Source organism: Malaclemys terrapin, chromosome 7 (assembly GCF_027887155.1).
Source record: "Malaclemys terrapin pileata isolate rMalTer1 chromosome 7, rMalTer1.hap1, whole genome shotgun sequence".
NCBI lineage: Eukaryota > Metazoa > Chordata > Testudines > Emydidae > Malaclemys > Malaclemys terrapin.
Window position 1 is genome coordinate 111,544,504 of NC_071511.1, and position 19,521 is coordinate 111,564,024.

Consider the following 19,521-nt stretch of genomic DNA (forward strand, 5'->3'; position numbering starts at 1 on the left):
ATCTCAACATAAGCAGGTTACTACCAGAAAGAATCCCCCGCCCCCCAAAACCACACCTAGACCCAACAAGATAACAGTGGTACGTGCCACAGTAGCTATTAAAAAACAAAACAAGGGAAACACATGCAAACACATATATTTCTCCTGCGGATCAGTCTTATTCTTGGAGATGTATTTGAAATAAATCCTTGCTACAGCACATAAAGGCAGGCAAACATCACATTTGTGTGTGTCCTTTCCCTGTCTGGGTTGGACTATGCACACTTCCAAAATTAACGTGGTGCAATACATTTAGTAAACACCAACAGCAAGTTTTTAAAACTTCCCTTTGAGCCCATTCCAGTTCATGTGAAATGATCAGCATTTTTATGAATGAGGTTTCATAACCATTTATGAACTGAAACAGATAAATTAGCCAATCATCTCAAACTCTTCTGAATACAGAACTCAACTAAGTGGTGTCCACAGCTAGCCATCTAGTAATTAAAAGCTTCATGCATTGTAACAAAGAATGGCTGCCTTTCACCAGTTATTTGCTTTTTTGGTCCCCTCGTCAGCATCAACAAAATACATTTGACAGTAAACTGTCAGGTTTAAAATTGATTTCAGAAACGGAAACCAACATCAGGTTTTTTACGTCAAGCACAGCTCTGCCTTTGTCATCATCAGGACTTGTGCACTCAACTGGGCTAAGTTGATATCAATATCCCAATGGGCACGAGACCAATGCAAGTAAACCAATTTGTTATAACGGAGGGCCAGAAGTAATCCACACTTTTCCCCAATGCAAAGCATAGCTGAAAGCAGAAAAGGTCAATAACAGGAGCCAAATCAGTGAATGACAGCAGAGCACATTTTACAAATCCCCATTACATCATCTAGGGAAAACAAAATGTGCTCAGCCAAAGACCACATGGGCCTGTTTTAGATGTTTCCCCTCTTTTCGTATTTTTGTTGGTTTCTGATCTACTGGCATTAAACATACTAGGATCAGTGTTTGCAAATGCAAATTGCATACTGGGAACTTTAGGACACAATAGCACAATTGCTTCACCTCTGCAAAACTGATAAGCCTTTTCCCAGACAAAAGGATTAAATCGTGCACATACATTTCAACTCCAATCCCCATCCTTTTGTTGAAGGTTTTCAGGAAAAGCCATGCAGGCAACGTTTGCACATTCCTCTGTCTAAATGGACTGCATAACCACTTAATTTTTATTCACTTTGAAACAGAGATGTTTTCTTTGGATTCATTATCATTGTACCGCTTTTCACACAGCATGAAGTCTAGGGCTGGTTCACTTGGCTAGAACATTCTGTCAAATACCTGAAACACTAAGTTCCTGTATGAGGTCTGCATAGTGGAAGGGAAATATTTACTATATTTTATACAGATGAAGCAATTTCATCACTTGTCAGTTATTTGTCTGAGAGTATGAATGCAAATTTAAGAAAATGCAAGCTGCAGATTCAAATGAAAATCCCTCCCCGTATCTGACACGGTCTTTTACACGTCTGACCACTCCAACTGTGGGATCTTTGGAAGTCAAGTTATACTTACTTTGCACAGTGAGAAAACAGCTCTTTGCAGGGGCTGATTTCGAGTTTTTCCTCAGTCTGATGGACAAGATCTTGACTGACTTCTGCAACATAAACTGGGGACTAGGGAAAGATGAAAAGAGCAATGTTACCTTTGTTCTAAAGCGCAGCCGATTCCCTGCTAGCACATTAAGCCACGTTCATTAGCCAAACTCTTGGCCACTCTAATTCAGCTCCAAGGGTTGTGTAAGAGCAACTGAGAACTGAGTCGTGCTGCAGAAAAGTATGATACTGTAGTAATTTTCTCTGTGCTCCACTGTACCCCCACACGAATGCGATAACCTTTCATGCACTCTTCTATACCTCCATGATATGCAAAAGATGCTGGCCTACCAACTCTATCAGTTCACAGACCACATTTTACATCCCATGAAAAATCTGCTATACTGAACTGCATAGGGACTAGTCCTTCATTCTTTAAAACAAAAGAGAATTCTCCCAGTGTTTTCATGTCATTGATGCTTCTTTGTGTTATCTAAAAGAATCCATTTTTTTTCCCAGCAGGAGCTCAGCACAAATCAAGAGCAGAGAGAATGTATTTTATTTATTTATTCAGATTTACATAATATTAAAAAAAGACATTTATACGTGGCTCTGGGCACCCTAACATAATTAGTAGTACAATGAAATCTCAGCAGCATTAAAATAATCATTGCAGACAGGAATTCTCTCAGCCAACTACCTACAAAAACTCCTTTCCACCCCTTCATTGCTGTAGGAAACATACCTTCAGCGCTCTGCGAAATCCCTGTCAAACAGATGTCTTTTGCAATGTGCCTGGAAGATCACCAAATTGGTCTATTTCAGACCACTTGACAGAAGGGACTTGTTTTTAGAGACATTTCATACATTTTCGCATTCCTAAGAAAACTGTGTAATTATAACATTTGAATGAAATCTATCCATCGATCTATAGCTATTACGATGGCTATATTTCATTCACATTCTTATTTGGGTCTTATGCTTATTTACCCGAAGACCGCTCCTTCCCTATTCAAATCAGTGGGATTTGAGCACCTTCCCTTCCCAGGCTCCTTTGAGAGCCCAGCCATATGTATCAATCAAACCCTCTCAATATACGTGCAGGAGGAGCCGTAACACTTTGTAAAGAAAAACTTTTCATTCATGAGCATGACCACCAGATGGTGCTGAGTGGGAGGATCACAGCAGTTAATCACTCACTTCTGACCAGATGGTCCGGGTTGCTCACGCTTGGTTTGTGATATCCTGACAAGTATTGTAATAAATTGCAGTGATAATTGAGCAAATGACGGGGCGAAGGAGAAGGGGACAGGAGTAAGTAGGAGCAAATCCCCAGCTTGGTGGAAGTTGAATAAAATCTTTCTTTTTTTCTCTGCTGAAATGAGAATACGCTCCTGATTACAACAAGGAAGCATATTCTGTGCTCTGCTGGAGTATTTTTAAACAGGGCCGCAGCCTACAGTATTGGGCAACCGAGGCTCAGAGTTTAGCATTTTAATAAAATCAGTAGAACATGCTTGATGTTTGTGTCCTCGGTTGAAGATTTCCTCCTTCCCTCCATATCTCTAGCCCAAGAAGGTTGGGTGGAATGCCCTGTAAAGGTCATTATCACCACTTAACTCAGCCACAGGGTTTCTCTGGAGAGCAACAGGAGGTGCATTTTCACCTGAGCTGGAGCAGACTCTCTCTACAGCAGGGGTCTCAAACTCAAATGACCACGAGGGCCGCATGAGGACTAGTGCATTGGCCCGAGGGCCTCATCACTGACACTCACCCCTTGCTGTCCCCGGCCCCGCCCCCACTCTACCCCTTCCATGAGGCCCCGCCCCTGCCCTGCCTCTTCCCGCCCCCATTCCAACCCCTTCCCTGAAGTCCTCACCCCAACTCTGCCCCCTCCTTGCCCCCAGGGGGTGCAGGAGGGTTGCGGGGTGTGATGGGGGCTCAGGGCAGGGAGTTGAGGTGCAGGAGGTGTGCAGGGTACGGCAGGGGGCTCAGGGCAGGGAGTTGAGGTGCAGGAGGTGTGCAGGGTACGGCAGGGGGCTCAGGGCAGGGAATTGGGGTGTGGGGTGCAGGAGGAGTGAGGGGTGCGGGAGGGGGTCAGGGTGCAGGGTGCAGCAGGGGGCTCAGGGTAGGGAATTGGGGTGTGGGGTGCAGGAGTGAGGCAGGGGGTCGGGGTGCAGGGTGCAGCAGGAGGCTCAGGACAGGGAGCGCAGGAGGGTGCAGGGTGTAGCAGGAGGCTCAGGAGGGGTGAGGGGTACAGCAGGGGGTTGGGGTGCAGGGTGTGGCAGGGGGCTCAGGGCAGGGGGTTGGAGTGCAGCAGGAGTATGTGGGATGTGGCAGGGGGCTCCGGACAGGGGGTTGGGGTGCAGGCTCCAGCCCGGTGCCGCTTACCTAGAGCGGCTCCAGGGTGGCAGCACCGTGGCCAGGGCAGGCTCCCTGCCTGTCTGCCCCCTGGTCCCTCTCCGCTCTGCTCCGCTCCAGGAAGCGGCCGGAGTCCTGGGGGAGAGAAGGGGGTGAAACGGCACCATGTGCTGCTCTTGCTCCTCCAGGTACATGTGCTGCTCTTGCTCCTCTCCCAAAGCTCCCATTGGCCACCGTTCCCTGTTCCCGGAGTTGCAGGGGGCAGTGCCTGGAAACGAGAGCACGGAGCCCTCTACTCTCCCCCGCCCCCCTCCGGCCTGGGGCTGCAGGGACATAGTTCCAGCCGCTTCAGGGAGCGGTGCGGGGCTCACGGCGCCACAGGGTAGGCAGAGGGGCGGGGGCACGCGCGGGCGGGGGGGGGGGGCATGGGGAGCTTGGCGGGCCGCATGAAAGAACCCCGCGGGCCGCATGTTTGAGACCCCTGCTCTACAGCATTTCCAGCACTGCCAACATGAGGGACAAGAGATGAGGCCTGCAAGGCGACACCGAATAGGACTAAGTGCTACAAGCACGGCCCATTGATGTGATATGAACATTTTAACTTAACAAAAGAACTTCTAAATAATGACATCGGACTTCATCAAAAGACCTCAAAGTGCACTACAACCAACTAACTAAGACTCATGACACCCTGGGAGGTAGGCAGTACTACTGTACTCATTGAATAGATCAGGAAACTGAGGTACAAGGAGGCTAAGGCCAAATTTTCTCATCATGGTTGCTCACTGGAGGCAATGGGAACTGAGGGGTGCAGAGCACCATGAGAAATCAAGCCACTTATTTAGGTGCCTAAATATGGATTGAGAATTCTAAATTTAGGCACCCAATTTTGAAAATTTGTGTGTGTGTGTGACTGACCTGACGCATGACAGTGAACAAACTGGAAACAAAACATAATATAAATTCTAAGACGTTTAAGAATATTCGTACAGGCCTGATCCAAAGACTACTGAAGTTAACAGGAGTCTTTTCATTGAGTTGGGTTAGAAAACATGTTAACTTACATGTTTTAATTAACATGTGGTTAACCCCCACTTAGTACCTAGTGTAGACAAAGACAGCAGTGTTTAAAAATGTGTTAGTTGGATGTGGTTAGCAGAGCTGAAGGGAGAGGTAATGATCTAACACATGTTAAAACATTCCTGTCCATAATTAGACAGCTAATAAAAATGGCCTGATTCTTAGAGGTGTTGAGCATCTGCATCTCCCATGGGTTTTTGTGGAATCTACAGGTACTCAGTATTTTTATGCGACCTGCAGGCATTGAGCACCAGAAAACAAAGCCTTTATTTAAGTGCCAAAATATAGATATAGGTGCCTGGCTTTAAGCATTCATTAGAACACTTTGGCTCCATTTCCATCCCCATTCATACAGCCATGCTCTCCATTTCTCCTCCTCTGTCTTGGATCAAGTTAATGTTATGGCACTAAACACACATCACATTTTGTCTGAGACTAAAGTGCATGACAAAATGGGGCCCTGCTGGGGCCACCATTCCCCGCCTTTCCCCCGCATACGGATGCAAAAGTGTGCAGGGGAGACCCCTCACACACACTCTGGTGAAAGTAGGACCCAGGTGCCCCTTCTCCACCCTCACCTTCCTTGGAGAAAAACTGCAGATATCAACCAGCCAGTAGGAGCAGTCACAGAACAAGCAGCCAAGGCAGGGATCTTTGCATGTTCAAAGAACTTGCTGCAGTTTTGACTGGCCATTCTCTGCTCTGTGCCAATTGGCTGTTTGCTGCAACCCTCCCTTTTCTTTTGTCTCCCAATTTCTTCACCTCAGCTTCACTCCACACCTGCCTCTTGTACCTTCCCCTTCCCTGTTCTCTCTTCCTTACACCCTTCCCTTTAACATCTTTTCTCCCTTCATTTCTCTTTCCATTTAGCTCATTCCCTCTGAACTAACCCTTCCCCCCCCCCCGAAAAAAAGAATTGGAACTAACAATGTTTGCTGCCATCACATTGTTCTTGCTGCTTGTGTGTCATAACTCTTCCTCCCACCCTGTCTCTGACTTGTCTATTTAGATTGCAAGCACTTAGTTTGCTACCATGTTTGTACAGCGCCTAGCACAGTAGGACCCCATTGTTGCTTGGCCCTTAGGCACTACTGTAATAAACATGATAAACAGTAATGATATTAGGATATTACACTTTCCAAAAAAATCATAAGCACAATTTTAAGAACCATTTTAATACGTGAGGAGACTAAATTTGGGATAAAGTGAAGGGAGAAGGAAGGGAAGAAAAAAGAATGTGAGAACTATTTACAAGTACAGTTAATCGCCCTTTCCCAGCCCAAGTTCATGAGAGACATGGTCAGTGCTTAATTTTTCAAAACCACTCACAACTGACCTTTGAATCGCTCTTCTCTTTCCTCCCCTCTTAACAAATCAACAGCAAACGAACAATATTAATGGAAGTAGAGGCATCTAAGAACACTAACATTCTGCACTTTTTAAAAGGAAACATATGGATGGACCAGAGCCCAGTATGTAGTGCGAACAGTTTTACTAGACCATTTAATTTTCTTTAACAAAATAAGTTATTTTTTTATGTGCAGTTCATTTTCCAAGGAATTGTATGTCTATGAAAACAAGTTGTGTAATTGTGCAGCCCTTGAAACCATTCAAAACCAGAGGCTTAAAGCCAAAGGGACCATTCCAACTCAATTAGTGTAACCTACCCTGCTGTACACCTTAGAGTCCCAAAGAGTCTTCTATATACAATATAGACTGACATAATTCCTTAGATTTTTCTTATGATTTCATACCTCAAAAGGATAGACCGAACATGTCCATCAGAATTCTTAAGCAATCCTGTCATTTTTCTTAGCTCTTGCAATTCAACACATATTCACATTGACTGGATTTAAAAATAAACAAAACACCCCTCCCCTCCCCCAAAACCCACCAACAACCCACACAATCTTACTTTTGCTTTGGAGAACAACAGATAGGTAGCAACTCTTATGAAGGCAAGAAACAAGAATTTGGGTCCTAGCAACTGAAAGTTTACAAGACTAGCACCTTGGCTGACTAAAGAAGACAGTTGATTCTTCCTTGGATGAGGAGGAGCACAAACAGCTTGCGTGATTTCTATGAAAAGTGCTCAATGGCACTTATTTCATGCCACTCTGCCAGTATCCCATGGGCAAAGACTGTAAAAGCAGATTTGACTTTCATACGACTCTCCAATGCACCCCTTCTGCATACATGAAATGTTCTTAAGCAGCCATGAAATTAATTTATCAAAAGCAAATCTAGACTGTATAGATTAATACCATACATCTTGAATCTTGTGATTCAAGCTCTTCTGTTAACTCTCTAAGCTCTTATGTTTTTCTTGTATTTAAAAAAAAAAAACCCTCCAAAAACCCCAACCCTGAACAGACATAACCAGTGCATAGGCTTGCCAACTTTCTAATCACACAAAAGCAAATTCTCTAGCCCCGCCCCTTTCCTGAGGCCATCCCCTGTTCACTGGGGGTGCGGGCTCTGGGGTGGGGCCAGAAATGAGGGGTTCAGGGTTCAGGAGAGCACTCCAGGCTGGGGTGGGGTTGGGTACGGGAGGGGGTGAGGGCTCCAGCTGGGGGTGCGGGCTCTGGGGTGGGGCTGGGGATGAGGAGTCCAGGGAGCGGGAGGGGGCTGTGGATTGAGGAAGGGGTTTACCTCTGACAGCTCCTGGTCAACAGCACAGTGTGGGGGGCTAAGGCAGGCTTCCTGCCTGTCCTGGCACTGTGGACCACACCCCGAAAGCAGACAGCAGGTCCGGCTCCTAGGCAGAGGCGCAGCAGACAGCTCTGTGCACTGCTCTTGCCCACCGGCACTGCTCCCGCAGCTCCCATTGGTTGTGGTTCCCAGCCAATGGGAGTGAAGAGCTGGTGCTCGGGGTGGAGGCAGTGCATGGAGCCCCGTGGCCCCCCACCTAGGAGCCGGACCTGCTGGATGTTTCTGAGGCACAGCGTGGAGCCAGGAAAGGTAGGGACTAGCCTGCCTTGGCTCCGCAGCACCACCGACTGGACTTTTAATGGCCCGGTCGGAGCCGCCAGTGTCCCTTTTTCATCAGGTGTTCTGGTCGAAAACTGGACACCTGGTCACCCTACCAGTGCATAGTAATGCATTTTCCCTAATGACTATTACATTTTCTCAAATGCTAAAAGACTGATTTTAATCTCACTTGCACCAATGTAAATCAGGAGTAACTCCACTGAAACAGGTGTAATTCAGATCAGAATCATGTCCTAAGACGCTGGCAGTGCATGAAGCTATTGAGTTGATCCAATAAAAATGAAACTCATCGAACTACACCTGTTTATTAGACCGTTTAATCAAAGTCGAAAGGGTAACCGCTTTTACCAGACTTTTAACCAAAATAAAAAGCATTATATACTACTTTGTTTGTGTACATAAAGTACACAAACAGCATAAGTAATGATGAAGGTCAACAGGCACTGAAATATGTCACTGTGCAAATACTGCAGGGAAGCTCAGACTCCGAGGAAAGGTTCCAAGATGATTCTGAAGTCCCCATGATCTGTTATTTTAAATGTCACCTTGTATCATTGTGCTCTAAAATGTAAACTTGCCTTTTATGACAGTGACATACATTCTACTACAGGGTGCTTCACTTAGCCATTTAAGACTCATCACTGGATGAAACTGGGCAAGTCAATTTACCTTTCTTTGCCTCACTTTTCCTATCTATAAAATGCAGATAATGACACTGAGTTCCTTTGCAAAACACTTTGAGATCTACTGATGAAAAGCACTATAGAAGAGCTAGTTGTTGTTATTATTACAGCCATTTTACAGATGGATAAACTGAGCATAGAGAAGGTAATAACCTCCCCATTTTTCAGAGGTGCTGAACATCCACAACTCCTAGTAAAATAAAGAAGTACCACCGAAGTAAGACGAAGCTGTGGGTGCTCAACACGTCTGAAAATCAGACTATACATAGCTTGCCATTGTCACATAGTATGTTAGCACAGGGAATTGAACCCAGGAATACAGGCTCCGTCCCATACTCGCTCTAGGGCAGTGGATGCCACTCCTTAGAGAGCCTTAAAACATAAATGCTGAGATAGAAGCAAAGCTAGACATGAACAAGAATATATTTTTTTAATAGTATTGATTGCATGCAAGCTCTCTGATCATAAATATGACTACATTGCTGGCAAGTTTCAGACGTGCTGCAATGATGTGATGTTGAATCATTATGTGCTATTTTAAATGTTGCTTGTATAAAACAAATAATGTTCAGCATATGTTACGTTTCAGTTTCTGAAAACATTCCACGACAAACTAGTCTAAAATTAATTAAAAATGGTTCAGTCCATGGACAAAAGGTCAAGCCATAACTTTTCCTAAGCTGTCTCCAGGTCCAAGCACTTATGTCTCAATGATGTGTATATTTTCAGATGTGGGCAACCGACATTCCATGTGTAAATGATTTGCAAATTCTCTACGTGGGCTAAAAATTAGAAGAGGTATGAAAGCTCTGAAAGGAACAGTTTCAGATGAAAAGCAGATGTCCTATAGTATGATGTGATCATAATGGTCATGCGTCTAAGAGAACCTGGAAAAAATAACTGTCCAGCTGTCCTGCAGCTTCATTTGATCTGCATATTTGCATATCTCTCACCGCTCTGCAGCACCGAAAGCAACAGACTGTGTCAATACTAGCAAACCTTTGGCATGCAATACCAATTCTGTTGCTGCTGCATCCATCCCATATCCACTTCCAGATGTTTCTGGAAGGTGCAGCCATTATAGGATGCGGTTAATGATGCCTAGTGGTGCTTAAGTTTGCCCCCACTGTAAGTCAGATGAACGTGGTGGTGATAAGAGGTCCTGCAATCAGGGAAGGGATTGGAAAGAAAATGGACTGAGTGTGAGTGCTTCTTAGATGAATGCAAGGTCTGATGGCTGCAGAGGGGAGCACCACTGTATGTGATAGTATAGGAGGGTGGGAGAAAGCGCATTAGATGAATATGTCTGGAGTTGGGGAGCGGAGATAGTGAGCCGGTTTCATCCTGCTGCACAAGCCTTCTGCTTGCCAATGGGGACTCACCCCAGGAGAGGCAGATGGTATTTCCACTGGAGGCTCCACTGGTGCCCCTGCAATGGGGATATGCTGACTCTCCATAACCCAGGCTATACAGGGACCCTCGCTGGGGGAGGAGGGTACAGCCACTTTCTGCCACTGCAATTTCCACTCCCACCCCAGTGGGCAGGGAAAGGCCAGCACAAGCCAAGATTTAATCTAATCCAGAGACTGAGGGGGGAGGAAGAGGTAAACCGGGCTTGTGGAGTGGGTGAGCTAGTGAGGAACCGATTGAGGGGAATGAGGTGAGAAAGGCGAAAGAGGGGAGGAGAGTGCAGTCAGAGAGGAGGCAGTAGGGTGGTATCCTAGAGACAGTGATCCTTTAGGGCATGGATCAGATAGGTGTCAGCCCCATGAGAGAAGGGGCCACAGTTCTGTCCCATCGCACACCCATTTCACTGGTCTCTTTGGTAAGGCACAAAGATGTTTGAGAATAGATCTTTTTTCCCCTGACCTTCAGAGCAAGTTGCATTTGTAGAAAACAGCCAGTTTCAGATCATGAGCAACGGCATCAGTTTAAGTAATTGACAGCTGGGTTTTCTTTTCCTACCACAGAGTCATCTGGGTCTGACGGAGGCAAGCCGGCTGAACACAAGGCTTCGTAGTTCCAGAATATTTTTGTTTGATATCACATTATCGGAATTGACATTGGGAGTGCATAAGAGCATGAGCTGTAGCTATGTTATTATTAGTATTAATTCTTTATATTGCAGCTAATACTTGGGATAACTTCCTCAGACACTGACAACATCTCTCCTGCCCCCGACCCTGGGGACCCGTTGCTTTCAGTCGGGCAGAGGCCTGACTCCGCCACTTCTTCAATTGGAAGCATGTTGCCGCCCTGCACTGCAGTGCCAATGGAACCCTGACCCACCTCCTCTGTGGATTCTAAGGTTCCAACACCCTTCCCCGAGCTCCTCTCTGAGACACACCCTTCGGTGCTCTCTAGGGCAAGATCTGTTACTGGTTTGGCTGTGTCAGACCTGCAGCTACCAGCTGGAACAGCCTTCTCACTGGCAGGCAACACCCTCTCCTCCTCCTTTGGGGACCCTACATAACACTCCTTCATGCTGCAAGTTACCACACCATCAGTCCTGGCCTTGTGGAAAAAATTGTTCCCTACCAACATGTCCACTGGGATGTCCTCTAGCATCCCCACAAGTAAATCGCCTTCCAAACCTTCCCACTCCACACAAACCTTCGCTAGTGGTACAGGGAACCTTTCCAGCCCCACCCCCTTAATGATGGCCATTTGCCCAGGTAAAATACTAACCTCTGGGACCACACTCTGTCGAACCAGAGAGAGCTGGGCCCCAGTATTGCTCCAACCCAGGCACTCTGTGCCACCAATTCTGACAATCTTAATGTGTTCCTTGTCTGGTTCACCAGGCCCAGTGTCCACCAAGCAGGTCTGATAAGTTATGGGGGTACCCTCCGGTGTCTTGGGCCTGAGGACAACCAAGCCAACATGGGACAGGGGAGGCTTATTCTCCTTCAATCTGGGGCAGTTATACTTCAGGTGCTCTGTAGAATTACAGTGGAAGCACCTTCTAAGGTCTCCTGTTTTTAAGGGCAGTTTGGGACAGGTATGGGAGGTAGGAATCTGAGAGGGTGAGTGCCCCACCTCCCGGCCACCCACCCTTTCCCAGGGATAAAGCGGTGACCTGGCTTCCCACCAAACTTAAACCCTTCTGCCTGTGACTTATTCCTAATAGGTGCTTGGGATTGTTCAAAATTATCTGCAAAAGCTGCAAGTTCTTCGACCGTTTCTACCTTTTTATCCCATAAACACTGTTTTACACCATCATTATACATATTCAGGAACTGTTCCTGAGCAACCAAATCACACATTGCTTCAAAGCTTGCAATAGCTTTTCCTCTAACCCACTTATCCAGTAAATCTCTCATTTGGTTCACATAGATCACATTACTTAATCCAGCCCCTCTCTTAAGGCTTCTAAATTTTGCTCTGTAAATTTCAGGTGTAATCTGAAACTGTTTCAAAACCAATTCCTTAAATTTACCATAATTGGAAGCATCACCAATTGGCATCTTATTGAATATGTCTAGAGCTCTCCCCGTCAATTTTGCAACCAAAATGGTCATCTGTTGATCCTCAAGAATTGCACAGAGCACACACAGCCTCTCAGATGTGATGAAATTTTCAGCAATGTCCCCAGACTTGTACGCAGGGCACAACCGCTTCCACTTGTGGATTTTTGGAGAGGGGGGTCCCGTAGTGGGGGTTCTGTCTCTTCCACTCCATTATGGCCAGCTGATGCTTCCTCTCGTTTTCTTTTTCCTCCAGTTCTTTGTCTTTCAATTCCAGGGCTAACTTCTGCCTGGCTGTTTCTGCCTCCATTTCTTTGTCAGCCTCCAGTTTTCTCCATTCTCGGGCTTCCTCAGCCTCTAGCTTTCTCAGTTCCACGGCCCTCTGAGGTGCAGCCTTTTGCTCATCCATTTCCATCTGTTTCAATTCTGTCTCTTATGCATCTTTTCATTTTCTTCTACTTGCAACCAGTAGAGCTCCAACTTTTTGGTAGCTTCACTTTTACTCATTTTCCTGTCCCTACTTCCCTTTCCCAAAATAAGCAAACAGAAAATAACAAAACAGTAACCACTTTGTCTGTTCTCTGGCCAACACACTTAAAACTCACTTAAAATCACAACCAGTGTTTCAGAGCAATAAGCTGTGCACATGACCCTGTCGCTGGGCCACTGTGAGGGGTTGGACCCCCAGTCCGGGATGCCACCTGATGTACTGGAGTTTCATTGAGCCTCTCCTGCTCCACCTGCCTGGATTCCCTCTCCCTGTTTTGCTGAATTATGCTCTCTGGCATCTTGCAGCGCGCGCGCACACACACACACAGTTGTAGACTCTGGGGGGAGGGATAGCTCAGTGGTTTGCGCATTGGCCTGCTAAACCCAGGGTTGTGAGTTCAATCCTTGAGGGGGCCACTTAGGGATCTAGGGCAAAATCAGTACTTGGTCCTGCTAGTGAAGGCAGGGGGCTGGACTTGATGACCTTTCAAGGTCCCTTCCAATTCTAGGAGATAGGATATCTCCATTTATTTATTTAACTGAAGCCAGCTGTGTGTGAAAGGACTCACCCAGCACTCACACCCACACCCCTTTTGGGAAATAAACCCAAAATAATACTGTCTTGCACTGTATAGAAAGATCTGCACCGAGCAAGCTCATAAAAAATCACCCTCCCCCTCAATGTGGAGAGAGATGTGCACAGCTTCTTGCTGCCCCCCAGATATTAATTGCACAAACTGGGTTATGTTATAAACAAGAACTAAATGTATTAACTACAAAAAGTCATAGATTACCTTAGTAAATAAACAATGATGTCATTTTCCCCCTTTTATATCTTCTCCCCACTTGCTGGAAAGCTCATTTGCTGTGACGTGGGCAGGGCCGGCTCTAGGTTTTTTGCCGCCCCAAGCAAAAAAATTTCGGCTGCCCCCCACCCCAGCCCTGGGCTCCCCACGCTCCTTGCTGCCCCAGCTCTGGGCTCTCCCCCCAACCTGCACCCTCCTGCTGTCCCAGCCCTGGGTCACTGGTAACTCGCTCCCAGGGCGGGTCATTCAGCAGGAATTTTGGATGTGCACAGAACACAGACAGGATTGGTTCCCATATGGTTACAGAACTGCAGTAAAGTGGAACAATTTTCAGCTTGTGTGATTGGAGGATGTCTGGATGCATATTATAAGACTGTCCTACATAAATGAGGAAAAGTTGAGGTGCCTTTATTATTCTTTTGTTCCATTCTTTGTTTCTATAGGGAATTTGCCAATGCAATCACTGTCTTCCTTTTAAACAAAAAACAAACAAACAAACAAAATAGGAATTCCAGTCCTAAAAATCACCAGGAAACATTGCTTGCTCAATTTTTTATCCTACTTTTTCTACAGCAAGTTACAGTGGATCAGTATATTTGATTTGGGAGAAATGAAGTAACAGCTGCCCAAATTGAGCTTGAGCACTAGTGAATTTTGAGGATGTTCAAATCTGGAAGGCAGGTGCTAGATTCCCTTTCTGAATATTAGCTATATCTGGAAAGGAAAAGTCAATTTCTGCTTCCATGGCTCAGAAGTGGAAATCCTCCTACGTGCCTGGTACTGTATCTAAAGCTGCCCAGGTCCTCTAGCAGAGCCTCCCCTCCCTTACTTTTCATTTTAAAGTCTAGTGGGATCCACATACCTCCCTTGCTAGGCTTCAGATAGAGAGGTGCACTGTCCCTTTAGTCCACCCAATTCCTTCTTTGGGGGCTGCAAGGTGAGGTCACACCAGTATCCCTAATCCAGTCTGGGGAAGTCTTCTGAAGGGGATATCTGGGGCAAAGCCTTCTACTCCTTGGGCTGGGCACACTTGTCCCCCACTCACAGTGCCACCCCGTTCTAGCAGCCAGCTCTCCATTCACAGCAGGCTGCAGCATGGCTCAGCTACCTCACTCCCTCCCCCTCCCTTTCCTGTTGATAGCTGCCAAGGGATTGCTGGGAAATGTAGTTCTTTCTCTGCTCCAGGGCTGGCTCTATAGGCAGGGAGCTAGGCAAGGAACTACAGCTCCCAGGGTCCCATGGGTTCTCCGCTTCTACAGTGTTGCGAGAGGGGAGGAAGTGAGTTTAAAAGAAAAAAAAAGGATGGACAGAATGCCGCCCCCTGCAAATGTGCTGCCCCAAACACCTGCTTGTTTTGCTGGTGCCTAGAGCCGGCCCTGGACGTGGGTCAAACAGTTCCCATTGGGTAGTGTTATCTCTGAGAGGTTTCTATTATACACAGTTCCTGGGGTAATCCTTGTGCTTGTGTGTATTTCATCAATTAGCCATTAACATTGTTTGGCCTTTTTACTGTTGTACCTGAACAACATGCTTGTGGATGTTTTCAATCTCACAACATGTTTCAGTAACACATAACCTAGCTAAACCTCATAACTTCACATACTAGGATAGCATATACAATCCAACGAGATATTAATGTCTTGCAGATTAAGACTTTTAGAATAGCATCTCACAAGGCATACTTTGTATAAGAAATATCCTAATTACACAACAGTGGTGAATATTGGGGTATCAGGGTGTAACAAGCATAATTACTACTAGCAGCTAGATGTGTGATACCTCATTATCGGAAAAGGACAGATTTCTCAACATTAGTAGCATGGAGAAATAAAGTATGAGAAATCCATTCAATGGGAAAAAATGACATACAGTCTTTTGTTCAGGATCAAGTAGATTTTACAATATGTGGTTACCATTTTTGAAATTTGAATAAAATACATATATAGATAATGATAAGATTCATTAAACACAAACAGGTCTTTTAAAGGTAACAATTGAGGTTATGAATGAGATTTGTTATACTTCTATGGAAAGCTCATGTGGGTTAATAATGATAAAATAAGAAGTTAAACAAGAGAATAGAATAGAAAGTTCTTTCAAAAGCCTCGTTTTCCAGGCACACGTTCAAGATTTCAGCCAAAAATCAAACATCTGTGAGAAGAAGTCACGGTATACCTCACTTAGTTTGAAGAAAATCAGAACCAATCTACATTTTCCTGCTTTTGCTACATTTTGGCCTGACCTCAGCACAAACCCCAGAATCAAATACCATTAGGAAAGTCTGGATTTTAGAATCCCAGTTTGTCATCTGACCCTCCTACATATCATAAAATAGGCCAACCCAAGCCCCAGATCTGAAGGCTGTGACACTTGTGGAAAGTTCAAACCTGACCTGTCTATCTCTAGTTCAACGGAACATATTTTTCTGGTTAAAAAAAATGTAGATAACTGTTGTCAACAATCATTTTTCTTTTGTGCCTGGCTCAGATTTCTGTTCCCGTGCAAAACCTGGCAACAGGAGCGACAAGATAATATGAGAAAGTTGTTCTAATAAGCTTTCCTATACAGTTTAACATGCTCAATACTTTTGGATAAGCAACCAGCTGCTCAACTGCTTATTGGAACTTCTCTACCTTTTGACATTCTCCCATCACTGGTGCGTTGTCTAAACATTAGCAAGCAACCTTATGTTGCAATAGTCACAGCTTAGCTTGCTGTGGTAAACCAACTGTCATTTGTTCCATTAAAAAAAAAAAAAGTCCCTAAATCTATAAAAACTCATTTACAATCTCGCTGTTATTTAATGGCTTTCTAGTGGGAAAACAGACAGACCTCTGCCCAAATTAGCTCACCCCAGACACAGGGCCTGATTCTGCAACTTTTATGCATGTGAGTAACTCTTCCCTTACAAGCTGCGCCCCTGACGTCATTGGAGCTGCTTGCACTGAGTAAGGTTTGCTCACGTGCATTAGAGGCCTGGATCCAGCTTCAACTGAAGTCAGAGGGTTTCTTGCTCCCAACTGCAATGGGAGTTGGATTGGGCGCAAAGTTTGCAGGCTCTGGCCCTCTTTAATAATGAGCTTCACTACTAATAGGTCAAAATCCCAAGAGTGAGTGAGTGTGTGTAATGAAACCCCAACAGGCAGCTAGCTATTTGAGGGTATTAAAAACAATTTGGAAATGAGTAAAATGAATATAAAACAGGAAGCTGGGCGCCACTTTTACTGAAAGACTAGAAACACCCACATGAGAGCAGAACAAAAAGTCACACAAACACCGACCCCTTTTAAGAAGGGAGTCCCCGGATCACGTGTCCCATGTGAACGCCAGTTAGATAACACGCAGTAACTGCCGTCAGAAGAGAATAAAGAAGAAAGATGTTTATTGTTCAGGATGACATGCTGTTTACAGTGGCATATTCTGCTCTTCCTCTGTTTTGTCTGTTGGACAAACAACAGCTGTGTTAGGATATTTAAATTATGATGCTAGGATTTTGAATTGGGTCCAGGCTTTAGCCTGATTAAATGATATTAAGTTAATTTACAAGCAGAGGCTTGGCATGCAGGTCAAGTGCTTTTAACATGTGTAGTTACCTTTAAAAAAAAAATTGAAGTTGAGCTCTCTGAGAGCCAACTTTCCACAGCACGAATAAGCTGGTTATGTTTTAAACCCACCTGCCATCAAAGGAATTTTTGGACGCTCGTATTTTTTTTAAAAAAGAGATTTTTCTCCAGTGAGGTTTTGATGCATTTAATACATTTTGTGTATTTATTACTTGTGAGACCAAAATGGTGTCTTAAGAGGCTGCTGTGATTTTTGGATCCGTTAAAACAAAACACTCTAATGCTATTAGCAAACTGATTTTCCCACTTAAATTTTACCAGATAAGAGCATAACTCTCATGTCTCACATTGTAAATCTGCCAAGCCCATTCATAAAAGGCTAGTTGGTTAATGTAGCTTTTAGATGGAGAAATCAGGAGGCAGGCATCATATTTAACCTCACTTTAACAGTCACTCTTAGGGGACATACTGACGGCAGGTATTAGCACAAACAGGCTAATAGTAATCTGCATGATCCCCGTGTGAGTCTGTGTCTCCTTCTACTGGCAGCACCATGTATAAGAGTTGATCAGTCTGCTACTGCTTTTAAGCTACCACAGATGCTCCTTTAACTCAAGAAGTGGAACACCCCCAAACCCCTGCATGCTTTTAGATCCAGAGATTCCAGGTTCAAGTCCCCTAGATGATCCCCACCAGCAAGGTTATAAGTATTGGCCCATATGGAGATTTGAACTGCTGTGGACTTCTGATGTTCAGGACAAACGTCCCTGGTCAGTGTGGGACCCATATATACCAATCTAGGTTATGTGGGTTATACAAGCATGGCGGGAAACTTGCTTCTTCTCTCCACCCAACGCCATAAGAAATAAGCAAGCTGTAATAAGAGACATACTTATGTTTTGATTCCCCTGCCAGACAGTACACTATTATTAGTATTAATAATAATTGGCTACTTCAGTAACTGGCATCATAGTGCTTTGACGAACTTTATAAACTTTGTCCAGTATGTAGGAATCTCTTCTCCACCCAGCTAATTCTGAGAGGAACAATGTCATGTGTATAACATCTGCAGCACAATTTTCAGGAGGGAAGTGAAGATTATCTTCCCCCAATGGAACAGCAGGGGGGATTGGCAAAGCCAGGAGTGGTTTTAGATTTTGTAAATCCTTGTCAGTTGGGTTTAGGTTTTGAAAAACAAATCGAGGGTTTTTGCTGGAGTTGGATCCAATTTTATCCAAAGTGCAGCAGTTCAGGGTTTGGGTGTGAGGTAGAAACTCAGACAAATGATTAGTTTTAGCCCATTGCTACAATGTACATACTAGAATTGCCTTCTACCTAAGCTGCAGTTTGGCCAGTTACGACTGCCATGGGATAATGGCTTAGGAACAGAGTGGACATACTACCCTCCTAGCTAATAAAGGAAAGGTTACTGCAGCAGAGATTATTTCAGGTAAATGTTGTGTATCTATAAAATTCAGCTTTACAAATTGTTGTTGGTTAAACATCCAACACATGTAGATTGAATGCTGACATCTCTAGAAAGCAACACCATCTAACTTCTCGGATACACTGGCTAGAACATAGTCTCCATGACGCTAGTTACTGTGAGTTAACAGCCTGCGAGGCCTGCCCAGATCGAATGACTCACATGCTGTCCAGTTGTACACATTTTGCTGACATGATTCAGCCGGCACAAGTTTCCATTTTTCAAAGGGTCAAACCAGAGTAATTCTGTTAAACCTGAGCCAGACAAATGCCCTTTGCCCATGGACCAAGTCACCTCAGTGATTTTCCTGACCACACATGACAAACTGTTGAGAAATGCCTGCTCAGCAATAAACATATGAACCTGAGAATTTAACCCCGCCACAAAGACAAGTCAAGCGGCATTTCCATTTAAAATGTGAGCAGTGCAGTTATTGTACCTGGCCTAACCTTTCAGCCACATGAAAAAGTGTTCTACCAGCATAGCCCCGTGTAAGTCAAATGAGCACAGAGGAGTGCCCATAGATTTATTCTAGGACAGTGGAATAGAACAGACTCTATATCATTTTCAATAGGATATCCAGCAGTATGGCATCATTGCAAGAACCAGAAGTCCTAAGTGCTTAATTAGCTAGAGTGTGTATTATAAACAGTGGGTAAGGTATTAGGGAACAGGGCTTGAACAAACCGTGGGAAAATGTCATTTACTCTGAGACCACAGCAAAGAAACTCCTCATCAAACCAGTTGCACCATTTTTTGTTTAGATTCCACTAACACGCTGTATTACAGCTTGTCCCCTGTAATTAGAAGAATGCTTATTAATAATAAAGCCTGATTATAAAGCACTAATTTTAGGAGCAAGGTCACTGGACTTCTGTTCAGAACCTTTGCCAAAATGGGAACATCCATGTGAATCCATGGAGATCTGCTTGTACAGAAAGCACACTGCAAAGTTTATTGCCCAACTTCCTTAGGACTGAGACACTTGGCTCGCCAGAGACATTGATTATGCAG

At 44.8% G+C, this 19,521-nt stretch overlaps 1 protein-coding gene across 5 annotated transcripts in view; it reads right to left on the reverse strand.

The window, feature by feature from the left end:
- GRK5 (G protein-coupled receptor kinase 5) overlaps positions 1-19,521 on the reverse strand; it is a 233,169-nt gene that overhangs the window by 45,177 nt on the left and 168,471 nt on the right. For 3 of the 5 annotated variants that reach the window (XM_054035580.1, XM_054035582.1, XM_054035581.1), the window contains one exon: positions 1,562-1,662. In XM_054035580.1, coding sequence (XP_053891555.1) covers positions 1,562-1,662 — 101 coding nt within the window. Of the gene's footprint in view, positions 1-1,561; positions 1,663-6,937; positions 6,965-19,521 lie in introns of those variants that run through there. The other 2 variants (XM_054035584.1, XM_054035585.1) reach the window with 2 other exon arrangements.